The sequence below is a fragment of the Mchenga conophoros genome, linkage group LG8, assembly GCF_057382185.1.
Source record: "Mchenga conophoros isolate Kocher_MC1m ecotype Shallow Benthic linkage group LG8, M_conophoros_male_GT1.1, whole genome shotgun sequence".
Classification (NCBI taxonomy): domain Eukaryota; kingdom Metazoa; phylum Chordata; class Actinopteri; order Cichliformes; family Cichlidae; genus Mchenga; species Mchenga conophoros.
In genome coordinates this window covers 14281807-14296687 of record NC_140533.1, presented here as the reverse complement: position 1 = coordinate 14296687, position 14881 = coordinate 14281807, and the positions used below count along the sequence as shown (strand labels likewise).

The following is a 14881-nucleotide window of genomic DNA, read 5'->3' as shown; positions in this document are numbered from 1 at the left end:
ACTGGACTTGTTTAGGTATGTGAAGATGTTTTGACCCACTAATCATGTGAGGCTTCACATAAGCCACAGAGTGCATAGACTAGTGTACAGTGAATAGTCCTCTGACTTTTACGTAGGAAAAAACAGAAAACCATTGCAAAACACATGGCAAAGCATAGGAGAGCCACGGCAACAGGACAAGACTCAGCTGTGCGTTTGTACTCTTTCAGAAATGCCAGTGGTCACATTGTGGACCAAAATGATGGAAGACAGAGATAAGTAAAGGAGGCCATGCACCTCTACTCCGCCATTGCTGAACAGATGTGGTGGCTAACAACACCAGGTACCAGCCACATGCAATGCAGGCTTGAGAGTCCTTCCAAGAGATTTCAACCCCTACTCACGCCTTAACAGCTCATGTGGTGGTGGGGTGGGGCAATGTCTTATAGTGTGTTCCAGTTCAAGTCAGAATTTCTAACTGGAAACTCAGATTTCCAACTTGGAAAATCTGACCAGCTCCACCAACCCCAACTTCACAATCCAAAATGTCAGCAGTATATGTAAATATAAGTAAAACCGTAAGCCCCTATATGTGTTTTTTGTGGGCAGGCCAATTGTGGGTATTCCTGGTGTTCATGTAAGCTGACCCATCCAGGGCCCATAGCAGATTTGTCCCTTTGGACCTTGAATTCATACCATGTAATTGTGTAGCAATCCAAAATAGGCTTTTCAACTGAAAACCATTAACCCCCCCCCCCCCCCCCCCCCCCTCCCGACTTGGGGGTTACCATATGGTTCTCTGTGGGTAATAGAAAACCCATTTAGGGACCCTAAAACTACTGTTGGGCCTGATTGGGCACACCTAACAGGGGCCCATGTGGGGTCCATCATCCCCACACAGCTCCAGAGTGCTTAAGTTTTACCACTGTTTTGAACACTTAGCCATCTTCGACTGTGAGGCAGCTTCATGAGGCGTTTGAGGTTCCAACTGGAACTCTGAAACTTCTAACTTCAAATTGAACACGTCAAATTAAACGTGTAATGTGTACTGCGACTGATTTATACTTATGACTCGTTAAATAGCCATAAGCAGATCATTGTCCAGGCTCTATTCCTGGATATACTGCAGCTGGTTTTTAGTTTAAAAAAGAACTATTGGTAGTGATGTAAAAAACAAAGCAACAAAAAACAAGAAATATTTCCAGTGATCCAAAAACACGTATTTGTAGTATTGCATGAATCTCTCTACCTTGCCAGAGAAAATCAAATCCTGTTTTTTCTTGCTAATGCGACTTCACTATTGAAAGCCCTCAACTCTCATTTCCGAGGTAACTGGAACGCCTCAACAGTTCCCCGATCGATCCACCAAGCCTAGTCCCAAGAGAGACTGAAGCAGCTGAAGAAGAACAAGCGGTGAGCATCGTCTCTGTTCCCCTGAATATGTGCTGATTTAGAGAAAGCTGCGGAATTATAAACAAGAATCCTCCAAATATTAAACATCCTGTTAATGATGTGGAGCACTTTTCCTCCTCTTTTCTTGCAGTGACTGGGATGGAGTTTTGCCTTCTGCTGTTAATGATATGGACCTTTACGGGAAGCACATTAGCAGAGCCTGACCAATACAGCAGAGCCGTGGTGAGTACAAAATATTCACGACACACAAAAATTCCTCTATGAGTTGTAAACGTTTATCGGCAGCTGTGTGGATTCCTTTGATGTATCTGAAAGTGGGGAGGAAAGTGTAGGGTATGTGTTACTTTTGCATCAGTTTGTTTTTGTATCCTTTTGAATCCTATATATCATATACATATAATTTTAATCTGACATTTAATGTGTACTTTATCGGAAATTGTATTTCCACGTGTTTTTCATTTCAGATGGTAAAATTAACTACCCACGGCAAGGGGTGTGTGTGTGTGTGTTGGGGGGGGGGGGGGGGGGGGGGGGGGGAGAGATAGAGGTATTTAATATGAGATTCTTGAGGTTTATAAGAATATATCAAACATATGAAACGCTTTGGGGACTTTCTTTTGACCATTCTGAGAGATTAGTCCTTCATCAGAAAAACCACTAGTTGTATAAATAGAATAGACATTACGTTACACACTTCACATGAAATGTGACGTGCAAGCACGATAAGCTTCCCACTTCCAGTTCCTCAAATATGAATTAATATCGCTATATTTCGTGGTATGTGTATATCATGTGTGGCTTGGTTATGAGAAAGAAAAATGTTTTACTTCTTTGATTGAAAAAAGAGCATAAATCCCGGATGACACTGCTGCAAATCTCACTGGGGGTAAATTATTTTATATATATGTATATATGTATAGATAGATAGATATAGATATATGTGTGTATATGTGTGCATGTGTGTGTGTGTGTGTGTGTGTGTGTGTAAGGGAGTAAGGGAGTTTGAAGGCAGAGATCAAAGAGGACGGTTGATGGAATAAGCCACCACCTTTTTCCTGTCAAAGTGCAGCTTGCAGGGTGGAGGACATGTAAGAGTACCGCAGGTTTCAAAATCACGTTCAAGAAAGAGATTTCATTGTTTCAGTGTATGTGTGTAAAGTGTGTATTTTGTGTGCTTGTGTGTTTTGTGGTACACACTGCTCTACAGCATTTATGCTATCAATCAACTTGCTTAACATAGAGAGGATCATGCAATGTTAATGAAAAAAAAGGGCTGCGCTTGTTCAGATTGATCCGTTGTCATAAGTGGAGCAGGATACAGTGCGTATCAAATACTCCTATGACATCAAAGTAGACCCTTGCTAGATATGACTGACTCACTGTGGTGAGGATGCATTTACATTTTCTAGCCTCATTAGTAATCAAGTTTGGGAAATCAACCAATTTCTTCTTGTTTTGTGTCCAGGACTGGCTCGGTAGGTATGGGTACCTTCCTCGTCCTGACCCACATACAAGTCAGCTGCTGACGAAAGAAGGGATTGAAGAAGCTGTTCGTACCATGCAGAGATTCGGAGGGCTCCGGGAAACTGGGAAGCTTGGTAAGTTATTCTTAACTCACATCTGTTAGGAGAATGTATTACTGTATTTATACACAATTCTTTGTGCAAAGCTCTCGAGTTACCCCTCATTTCTTTGCAATTTGCTTCTAAGGAGCCAGAGTGTTTTATAACTTTTTTAATCAATCAATAATTTTTTAAGTGGTCTTGAGCAATAGTTCTCCAAACTTTCTAGGGATAGTTCAGTGTTTTTCTTGGCTTTTCACTCATGTTTGTTAAGCCACTTATCTACATCTGCAATGATTCATTGAGTATCTCGAATAGGGATGGGTACCGGTGTCCGGTGCCATGATGGTTCTGACATAAACGGTAGTAACCAGACCGAAAAGCAGCGCACATTTCGGTGCTTTATTTCGGTGCTTTTTTTCCCTGAGCTGTGACACACTTCTAGCCAATCATTTTACGTTTCCGAGGATAGTAGGCGGGCCCAGGTACGTACCTTCAGTTAGAGCAGAGCTACAGATTAAAAATGCCCAAGGCTAAGCGGTCAAAAGTCTGGCTGTACTTCACAGCAAAATATGCAAACTCAGCAGCCTGCAACAAGTGCTTTAAGCTGATACTGTGATACTGTCAAAGGAGGTAACACCTCGAATCCGATGAAACACCTGGCGACGCATAGCGTTTTTTTTTTAAAGCCGAGAAATGCGCCGTATTTGATGGCAGCAGCAGCCGTTCTTCTCTGCGTGAGTAGCTTAATGTTGTTCGTGTGTAATTTACGTTGAGTAGGCTAACCACGTTATTACATTAATGCATGTAAGGTGAACTAGCAAACATCATCATAGCTACATGCGGCTGTCTTCTTGTTTGATGGCAGATACTCCCTTCACCCTGGCCAAAAAGGCTAAAATGACCAAAGAAAAAGAGGGAAACAGCTAAACATGAGAGGTTTTTGGACAAAGTTTGTATTTTTTCCATTGTTTAAGCACTGCTTCCAGCTAAGAGTGATACCATATATGCCCCATAGCTGCAGAAAAGGCTAACATTGTTATCTTTTTACAAAAAACCAGCTGACCATGAGAGGTTTTTGGACCAATTTTGTGTTCTCCATTCTTTAAGCACCGGTTTGAGCACCGTTTGAGCACCGGCACCGTTTCAAAAGTACCGATTTGGCACCGGTATCGGATAAAACCTAAACGATACCCATCCCTAATCTCGAATAACTTGATTATAAAATATCATAAATGCAAATTTTTTTGCTTCGATACTTTTTTAAATTCATGCTCAGTTGTTGCCATATAAGACATAGAGGTCCAGGTGTAGATGAGATAGATGGAGAATTCATGTGGATTGCAAAATACCTGAATTTACCATGTCAATTTTTAACTGACATTAAAAACTTTTACTGGGAAAAAGCTGCCAGGAGTCCTTCATCCAACCACCTGTTCATAAAACGGTTCATTCAGAGACTGAGGGACTTATTCTCCGACAATGTAGTTATGCCATTTGACCAAATGGTTGAGAAATATTCTCTCCCCAAACATGACTTTTTCCGTTACTTACAGATAAGGCATTATATTTTACAAAGTACTAACTTTAGTGAGAGTCATGAAGTCTCCCCTGTTGAAAAATTATTATTTTTAACAGACAAAGAGGTACCTGTGAATATATTTTACAATGCTTTATATTCTGTACTTTCAGTGATGTCACAGAGGCTTAAAGGCACATGGGAAAAGGAGTTAGGTATAGCAATTGATGATGAAGAATATAAAGATGTCTGGAGTTATGCCAAATCAATCTCAGTTTGTAATCGTACCAAAGCAATACAGTTAAAAATCATACACAGAATGCATATATCCATATCTCGCAGACATCATCAATATAATCCTACCCTTTCACCCATGTGCCTCAAATGTAAGACAGAAATTGGTACCCTAACTCACAGCTTCTGGTCATGTTTGAAATTGCAAGAATATTGGTGTAATGTGTTATCTGATATGGAGACGATTTTCGGTTGTGAATTGGACCCTCTGTCTCTCATACTTGGCCTCCCCAGCCGGCGATTAATATCCAAGAATAATAGGAGATTGTACTGTGTTCTCACCTATGCGGCAAGGAAGAATATACTACTCCAATGGATTTATGAAAAAGCACCAACTATTAAAGGTTGGCAAAGAGTAGTGTTGGATCTAGTGCCATTGGAATATCTTACATGTATACTGCACTCAAAAACAGATCAATTCTTTAAGGTGTGGGAACCATACTTGAATTATGTGGAACCTGATGTTTCTAATATTATGTTACAAGGATTCTCTTGAGTGTTCAAACTGCAAAGTACTACTGGGACCACAGGTATTGTATTGTATTGTATTTTCTCTTTATTTATTTATTTATTTTTTAGATGGAACTGAGCTGGTGTTCTGTGCTTAGTTATCTGTTTTTGTTTATTTATTTATTTATTTTTGGTTCTGAATTGTACACTTAATTATGTTATGTAATTATGTACTATTTGTGAAAACAGAAAAACTAATAAAAAAAATATAAATAATAAAATAACTAAATAAATAAATAAAGCTGTTCATAAATGTTAAGGAAAGCAAACATTGTAGCTGCTCCCATCCATCAAGCAGAAAAAAAGGCACCAAATCCAACAAATGAATCAGTTTGAACCCTTTTTATACACTTTATTACCTGCAGGTCATTGCAAAAACACATTGTCATTGACATTCACAGGCATTAGGTAGTTTTTTGCACCAAGGTTATTCCCAAAAAGGTATTAGCTGAAAGCTTGACATATCAAGAAATAACAACTGCAAATGACAAGAAAACGTCCCTAAAAAAAGAGTTCGGGCTATGTTGATGACATTGTATTTCCATATACACTACCAGTCAAAACTTTGGACATGCCTTCTCATTTAATGGCTTTTCTTTATTTTTACTACTTTCTACATCGTAGATACATACTGAAGACATCAAATATACAAAGCAAGATATGTGGAACTATGTAGCAAGGAAAAAATTGATAAAGTATGTCTCATGTTTTAGATTCCAGAAAGTAGCCACACTTTGCTTTGTTAACAGCGCTGCAAACCCTTGGCCTTCCCTCAGTGAGCTTCATGATGTAGTCACCTGAAATGGTTTTCACTTCACAGGTGTGACTTGTCATTTGTGGAAATTCTTGCCTTCTTAATGGGGTTGGGGCCATCAGTGGTGTTGTGCAGAAGTCAGGTTGGTACACAGCTAACAGCCCTATTTTTACAACTGTTAATTCATATTCTGGCAAGAACCAATCAGCTAAGTAAAGAGAAATCCATTTCAGCTGACAACCTCATGAAGCTCATCAAGAGAATAGCAAGAGTGTGCAAAGCAGTAATTAAATCAAAGGGTGGCTATTTTGAAGAATGTAAACTATAAAGCATGTTTTTAATTATTTCACATTTTTTGGTTTACTACATAATTCCAAATGTGTTCATTCATAGTTTTGATGCCTTCAGTGAGAATATACAATGTAAATAGTCATCAATATAAAGAAAAAAACATTAAACGAGAAAATGTTTCCAAAACATTTTACTGGTAGTGTATATTTGCACATTTCAGCAATTTCCTTCTTCCCATTTTCACAGGAAAAATGCAATATAATTAGTGATGGCTCAAGACTTTTGCACAACACTGTACATTTTTTTTCTAGACAGGGGTCACATGAGGCCTTGCAGTTCTTGCAACACCTTCTTTCATTTCAACACATGATATTTAATCATCTTCTCTTCCAGACCCGGAAACGCTCAAACTAATGTCTAAACCACGATGCTCTCTTCCTGATATTGTCGGAAGAGACGACATACTGAGGAGGCGAAGGAGGAGGAAAAGATATGCACTATCAGGCCTAAAGTGGGATAAGACAGATCTCACATGGAGGTTGGTTTCGTGTGATGATTGTGACATTGTGGTTTTATCATATGTGTATGAATCATGGGAATATCCCAGGAACACTTGACATGTTTTTTACCCCATAAGTTGTCATGGCCAACAAGCTAGTCATGTTACATCAAATATAGGAACTAAGTCAGGATTAAAGAGGCATTTTATTGAGGAAGCTATCTGATAGTGTGTGGTGCTAACAGAATGATGTGTGAGTGGATGTGGCTCAAGTGGTAGAGCAAGTCTTCCACCAGTGCTCAGTTTGAATATAAGTACAACTATATAGCACCTTTCTATTATAGAAAATTTACCCACATGCTGAAAAAGAGGAGAACCTGTTACCATTTGAAGGTTAAAGGTTGAAGTAAGTGCTAGCATGCAGGATTTAAAAATTCTAAAGCTTTCCACTATGATAACTTGTGTTCTTGTGTTGTTGCACAAATATGAGAACAACAAGCCTATATTACAGCCTATAAATGCAGTGTTGCTTGGTTTCTCAATTATACAGAAGAAAATAGAAGATTAGGGCCACCAGAAAAAAAGAGAGCACATCTTTTTTTCTTCTTTTCCAGAATTCTGAGAAAAGAGTGGCCATAATCCTCTTCTGTACAATCAGATCCACCTATGACTTGAAATGTCGTATCTTAATAAGTCTACCTCAGCCAAATTTGAGGACTTTGCAAACCAGCATGTGGCATCAAAGTGACACCTTGGAATTTGATGTTTAAATTGTTTTTTGTTTTGTTAAATTTGACCTGTAACTTGTAATGAAGGAGAAAAAAATTGAGAAAAAGGGAAGGCTCCACTTTTAGATAACATAAGCCTTCTGCAAGGCTGAATTTTAATGACATTTTAATATGCTGTATGTATACAGCTGTGTATGTATAGGGCTGTGGATTCGGGGCCAATCGGTCCAGGGTCCATAATGCCGTTGGTGGAGGTGGCTGAATGGACCGAGGAGTGAGACAACGAGATCTTTGAGTAGTGGCATTTTTTGAAAACATTTATTAAACATGTAGTTTTAATTATATTATTACACATACTGCAAATGTGCGCATAAAAGAGTTGGCATTCTGTTTTTGAGGGTTACAAGCTTCATCTGACTGTCTAGATGACATATTGTGAAAGGTGACACAGTGCAGAAAGGTCAAAGCAAGCACGCTTACAGACACAGACATTACGTAGATTTATTTTTTAGGGTAGAGGTGAGACTTGCTTGTAACTGCAATTTGTACCTGCATAAGCAACAGATTTTGCAGAATGTGTGATGTTCCAGAGATAAGCGAGAAGGAGAACATCCACAGGAAACATCTGGCTCGGAGACGGTGAAAATGTCTCTTTAGGTGTGTTAAAGGTGACTTTCATTAACTGTAATTTATGCATGACATGTATCTGCCTGACACAAGAGGAGGCGTGAACCCTGATATATAAAAACCATTTGAAGTGTGCTTTCTAGCGGAGATTTATGCTGAGAATTGTGATGGTGTATTTCTTTCCACGCGTGTGTTTAATAAAATCATTGTTTTGACACATCTGGACCAGTGGTTGTTTGTCTCACACCTCAATCAAAAGAATTCGGGACAGTATTAAAACATCATGTGTGATTAAAAAAAAGAGGAATGTGAAAAATACACAAGTCACAGCATTTAAGTTTTCTGTCTCCAGTATCCACAGCTACCCAAATCCCTCCACCTCCCCCGGCTTGGCTAACAATGACGTGGAAAGCCTCCTGACTCATGCCTTCAAAGCCTGGAGTGACGTGGCCCCTTTGAATTTCCGTCAGCTGAGGAGAGACAACAATGGGGCCACAGCTAACGGGGACATCAGAGTGTCTTTTGACCACATGTTTCATGACGATGGGTACCCTTTTGATGGGCAAGGTGGCACTCTGGCCCATGCCTTTTTCCCAGGAACACTTGACATATCTGGTGATACACACTTTGATGACGATGAGATCTGGAGCTCCGCAGGTATATAAAAGGATATGAAGAATACAAAAAACCTCATCATTCACTTACCCAGAATGTCCACTATCTAATTTTAAGTGGGTTTTCTTTGCTTTCTTGTGAAACGGTAACACTTTTCCGTCACACTTCCACAGGTGATAGCAGAGGTACTGACTTGTTCACAGTTGCAGTGCATGAGTTTGGCCATGCACTGGGCCTTTCTCATTCCTCCTCTGATCCATCCATCATGAGGCCGTACTATCAGGGTCCCGTGGAAGACATTGCCCACTTTAAACTGGCCATGGATGACAGGCTCGCCATCCAGCAGCTTTACGGTCAGTCTGACTAGTCGTACACTCGTCAAATCAGTATCTGGCACTTGATGATGTAAAAATAGTGGTGGAGTATTACACTCATATTGCCATATCATACCACTATTGTAGCAATAAATCTTTCTTCATATCCATTTGCCCTTTCAAACTGATTGTGAATTTGTGAATTATATTACTTGATTTTTTTTATGTAAGTTATATCAACCACAAGAGTTCAGCAATATAGCCTCAAAAATGTATCACATATTCCATGATATTTCAACATAGTTTTTGATAAGAATATTAATGATGATATTGAAAAAAATAATAAATATTTTTATATTGATGCTTACATTTAGCAACCTACATTATGTAGGTTAATGAACATCGTCTTCAATCCCTCTTTTTTAATGAGCAACAGTCACTGATTACCTACTAGCAAGCGCAGCTAGCCAGTGCTCTGAGCAGCACACCATGTAGACATTTAAGGTCATTGTTTCCACTTTCAGCGGAAACAGTTTTCTTGCATATTTTGCAGGGTTCTCGCGCTCCCTTAAAGGCATGGCATATCAATATCGGTCATGGCTGATGGCTGTCCCTCACTGAGCCTTGTTCCTGTTAAAAAAGAGTTTTCCCTTCCTACTGCTGCCAAGTGCTTTCTCATCAGCGGTCATCTGATTGTTGGGGTTTTCTCTCTATTGTTATAGCCTTCTTGCCTTACAGTAAAGCACCTTGAGATGAGTGCTTTATGGTTTGGTGCTAAATAAATAAAACTGAAATGAACTAAATATGATATTTTTATATCACATAAAAAATGATACTGGGCTTATCACAGATGATATATGGCACAGTCCTAATGACCACTCTTGATTTGGGCAAATGTACATGGAGGACATGTGGTCCTGCAAATATAAGCTGTCTCTGCTATTTGTTTCTAGTTTATAAAATTGCACTTTACACTTAGGTTTTATAAAACTCTTACACAGTTGTTCTCAGATATTCATTACTGATATATTTCTGTTATAGCTTAATACGCTATAAAACGTAAAACGTCTACAAAAGATAAAAATAATACAGTAATGCAATAACACTGTTTTAATCTGGTTTTGTGTGCAATACTGCATTCATGCAGTGATGTAACTGAATATCTTCCTCATGTCTTAAAAAAGAAAAAGCCTTGCATCCTGTGTGACAAACACCTCTGCACACTGAGAAGAATGTGGGTTGCCTGCTGAGTTTTTCTTATACTGTCGTCAGCTTTCGTTTCCTCTTCCACAGTGTCTTCTGTCACTCTTCTGTTGCAGGTGTGAAAGATGCTGACCGACCAGGTGGTGATGATCCCCACTTCCCACGCCTGCCCAGTCCACCTCCACCGAGGCCAACACAGCAGTGAGCTGAACCATGGGAGGGATTGGGGGTGGGGGGATTATCTGGATTGCACTTTAATCCAGATAATCATCACATAATATTTGACTTTACAAGCTATGAATATACTATTAATGCATTCAGACAGAGTCACATAAAAAAAAAAAAGAAGAATGACTAATTAGGGAAGGCTGTGGCCCCTATCAGTCAAAAGGCTGATAGTTTGATACCCTGCTGCTGCAGTTTGCATGTCAACGTAAAGGGAACGATACTAAAACCTCACGGCTCCATTGGTGTCTGAGCGTGTGTTAACAAATGTTAGACATTGTACTTAAGTATAGAAAAAACGTACTTGTATGAATGTGTGTGTTCCTGGATGAATGAAGCTTGGGGTAAAAATCTCTGTGAATATAATCGTAAGGTAGTAGTCTATTTAATTTAAGTGGTAGCTTAAAGACTCTCACTGTGGCATTCTTGGCCACACAGCACCCTCTAGTGTATTTATCAAACAAATGCAGTAAAAGCAAAGTTTAACTTGATTTTGATTCAATTTTCTCTCCTAGTTCTGATCCATCATTCCAAGAGCGGTGTCAGGGAGGCTTTGATGCTATAGGAAACATTAGGGGAGAGGTCTTCTTCTTTAAAGGTATGAAAAAGTGGATCTGTGCTGAACAGAATAAAAAATACATCTCAATTAATTTTCCACATTCGTCAAAAAAATGTATTTTTATTTTATTTATCCGTGTTGTTTCTTTTGTGTCTTCTCTTCAAAAAGGTGCACAGTTCTGGAGAACCCAGCAAGATGGATCTTTGGTGTCCTTAAATCCGGCTCAGATCAAAAACTTCTGGATTGGCCTTCCAGAAGGAATAAACAAGATCGATGCTGTGTATGAGAGGAAGAGTGACAGCCGCATCATCTTCTTCATCGGTGAGAAGCTAAATCTTGTGGTTATGTATGGCCTCAGGTGATCTAATTTTGGCCGTTCAGAGACGTGAGAAGTGGGTGACTTCTCACGTCTGTTATATTTTAAACATGGTGGTTTTTTTGAGTGGGGGGTGAAATGTTAAATCATATATAAATATTTTCATATACGTCATTTAGGTCAAGAAGTGTTTAGACAGTGATGCATTTTTTTTATTATTTTGGCTCAACACGCTGCCACAATAGATGTGAAGACGAAACAATTGAGATGCAACTGGAGTGCAGATTGTAAGTTTTTAATTAAACAAAAAAGGGTGTTAAAACAATGAGGATTTATTTTTAATATGTACAAATTAATATAATAATAATAATAAATAAAATACTTATTTTTAAACTTTTAAAGTCAGCCAATATGGTCCAGTTTGTCCTGGTGTTTTCTTTCTGTTCCAGGCTTTTAATGCTGCTGTTTTCTGCTGTTTTTGTATTTGGTCTTTCCTGCCTTCAGTTTTGTCCTCGCTAAGTGAAATGCAGCTGAAGACAATGTCCTGAACAGATCTGCCCCAGACAAATATTTTCACTTCTTTACATTCAAACCTTCTGCTGTATCTTTTGGGTCATTGCCTGTATCACTGGGTCTGTATTATCGGTACTTTCCAGTTTGGTTTTCTGCTGATAAACCGAAGAATTCACCACGATATGGTTCCGACTCACATTAAGTGATTTTCTGTTGAAATATTCTGTTTTGCTTTCGCCATGTCCAGGAGCTCAGTACTGGGTCTTCAAGGACACAGTGGCTATGGCCGGTTACCCTCGGCCTCTCTCTGACTGGGGCATGAAGAAGAAGTCGGGTGAGACAGTGAACAGGGTGGACGCTGCTTTCAACTGGGCTCATAATGGCAAAACATACCTGTTCAGCGGAGGGGAGTTTTGGAGGTTTAACGAAAACATTGAGAATGGACAGAGGACCATCCAACCAGAGCAAGGATATCCACGGGAAAACACCCTATGGGAAGGAATGCCTGCCCATATCGATGGCATCATTAGCTGGCGAGAAGGTAACATTGTGTTAAAATGGAGACATATGTGATGATCTTCTATTACAAACTTGAGATCAGAGTTGAGCAATTCATTTCCCCAAGGGGCCACATGAGAAACTGGGCACCAATAAGGATTAAGCTTATTGGTACAGTTTCTCACTTGGCCCTTTGGGAAAATGAATTGTCCACCTTTGCTCTAGATAAATACACAACAATGATAGAGAAGTTATTTTGGGAGATAGCTTTTGTCAGCTGTCACACCCAAGACGCTCAAGGGAATGACGCACAGAAAGGAGTGGAAGAGCGCTGATTAAGATAAGAAGTTCTAAATAACATCTTACACTGAGATGCAACATGATTCAAGTAGATAAATGAATAAAGGAAAGATTCCTGCACAAAAAAATGCCATGTCATAGCCTATTTCATTACTTCATGTAGTATGAAAAGTAGTAGTATCACATCAAAGCATACTTTATATTAGAATGACAATCCAAATATGACTAATTTAACAGGTGGGTGATTTGTTGAAAATCAGTGGATGCCTCCCAGCTGACCCAGAAAGGGCTAATTTTTAATTTTTGTATTTATTTAGTACAGTAATTTTAGTATTTTTAATAAAGCTGTTGAAAACTTTGGCTTCAGGGTAAGAGAGCTTTTGAAATGACAGGATTTAGAAGTACACTTTCTGAGCCCTCATAAGTGCAGGAGCTAACCACATAACTACTTTGTAGTTACAAAAACTACAATGTGCTGCTGTCTTCCACTCCTTTTAATCAGCATCCAGTTTGTGTGGGTTGGTTTATTCATAATTTGATGAAACAAAATAACAGCTGCATTGCTTTTCGTGTTCTTTTTTTCTTTTTGTTGTTAAGGAAATACCTATTTCTTCAAGGATAATTCCTACTGGATGCTCACAAATGGAGACCTGAACCAAGATGATGTCACACCAAAATCCATCGCTGTAGACTGGCTTAGATGTCCAGCTCCTCCTTCAACTTCCACTCCAACAAATCCTCGATTCCCAAAAGAATGCACCTGCATCTTCTTGGGATCGCATTCATCGCTGAGAAGCAGCTCTCTCCTCTTGATTTTTATTTTGCTGCTAACCAATGAGATTATAAGAAACATGAGTTTGTAATTTTCTTGAGTCAGTGTTTACTTCTCCCTTTTTTCCACTGGCGGGTTATTAATAGAATGACTTTATGTCATCTTACTTGCATAAAGTTACACAATAGTTTCAAATTGAGTCCCAGTGGCAAAAAAAAGCCTCTCTTAAACCCCCTGGGTTTTTATAAATACAGTTTCTCATCTGAAACATATTGTGACATTTTTGTATTGAATTACAATGAGCTTTACAGAAGAAAGAAACGTCATTTAACACCACACGCAAGCACACAGGTTACTTCTTCATAACAAGGTCTTATGTAACCGCCTTGTGCTTGGGGTGATAAAAAGGTAAATCAAACATACTTAACAGCAAAAGTCATTTTCATCTTTAAATATATCTATTTATAATTAGATTTTGGTGCTTTTGCTAAAATATCAAAATATATAGTGCACAAGCAGATCTGGATTATGGTAAATTGAAGATTTTGTTTTTTTATATTTGTGTAGTTTTTACAAATGTACAATGTTTTGGTTGTTTTACATTGACATTAATAGCTGTCATTGTAGAATATTCTTAAGGCTGGGCTGTGTTAAGCTGAGATGCTTAACTTTGCAGATGAAACATACCAAATCCTTCAGTGGTTTTCACAGCTCGAGTCAGATAGACTTACTGTAAAGTGACAATATACATTTTGTAAAATCTCTGTGAAAGAAATCTTAAACAAAACCATTTATAAGTTATCAGAAACTATTAAAATGTCCTAATGTTGAATTTTATACTTTTGGTTTTGGTTTGTAGCTTTGTCTTTTGCTTTTAACACATATTTCTTTGGCGTCACTGCCCTTGCCACAAGTGTGAAGGCATGTTACCTCATGTTGTCTTATCTGGTTCAGATTCAAGATGTTTCATTTTCAATGATTAAATACTTGTCATTCTCCAGTGACAGTTCTGTTTGTGTGTTCAGTTACAGATTGATGATAGCATTATTAGGAACACCTCTCCCTGTTTGCAGGGACCTATTTATCTCAAGGACATCAAATACCGCCATTACAAAAAGAAGAGCAATGTGATAAGAATGCTCGTCTTGTGGCCTGAAAAATATGTTATAAAAATATGTTTCACTTAGTTAAAATCAAATTAACTGCAACCCCAACCTTTCATTGATAATACGGCTAGTTAACCATTACACACACACAGCCAAATCCTTCAAAGCGGTTTGAGTTTAAACAGGTCTGTTTGCCCTGCTTTGTTAGTAAATGGCATGGGTCATGCAAGGTTAAAACCAGTGTGGACAAATAATTGGCAGCTTCACAGGTTGGGAATAAAACT

The 14881-nt window shown here is 38.7% G+C and overlaps 1 protein-coding gene across 1 annotated transcript; it reads left to right on the top strand.

Moving 5' to 3' along the window:
• The first annotated feature begins 1355 nt into the window (after positions 1-1355).
• mmp25b (matrix metallopeptidase 25b) lies at positions 1356-14497 on the top strand. The gene is made up of 11 exons (XM_085284402.1): positions 1356-1392; positions 1523-1614; positions 2858-2990; positions 6716-6860; positions 8529-8833; positions 8965-9144; positions 10425-10509; positions 11049-11131; positions 11261-11413; positions 12169-12462; positions 13317-14497. The coding sequence occupies exons 2-11, from the start codon at positions 1531-1533 to the stop codon at positions 13580-13582; spliced, it is 1728 nt and encodes a 575-aa protein (XP_085140528.1). The 5' UTR covers positions 1356-1392; positions 1523-1530; the 3' UTR covers positions 13583-14497.
• The last annotated feature ends 384 nt before the right edge of the window (positions 14498-14881 follow it).

What these genes read in the sequence shown, in the direction of transcription:
- mmp25b (XM_085284402.1), top strand. Translation starts at nt 1,531, where the DNA reads ATGGAGTTTTGCCTTCTGCTGTTAATGATATGGACCTTTACGGGAAGC. An exon ending in ACCAATACAGCAGAGCCGTG is followed by an intron (nt 1,615 to 2,857) that starts GTGAGTACAAAA and finishes TTTTGTGTCCAG; the next exon opens with GACTGGCTCGGTAGGTATGG. An exon ending in AGAGGTCTTCTTCTTTAAAG is followed by an intron (nt 11,132 to 11,260) that starts GTATGAAAAAGT and finishes CTCTTCAAAAAG; the next exon opens with GTGCACAGTTCTGGAGAACC.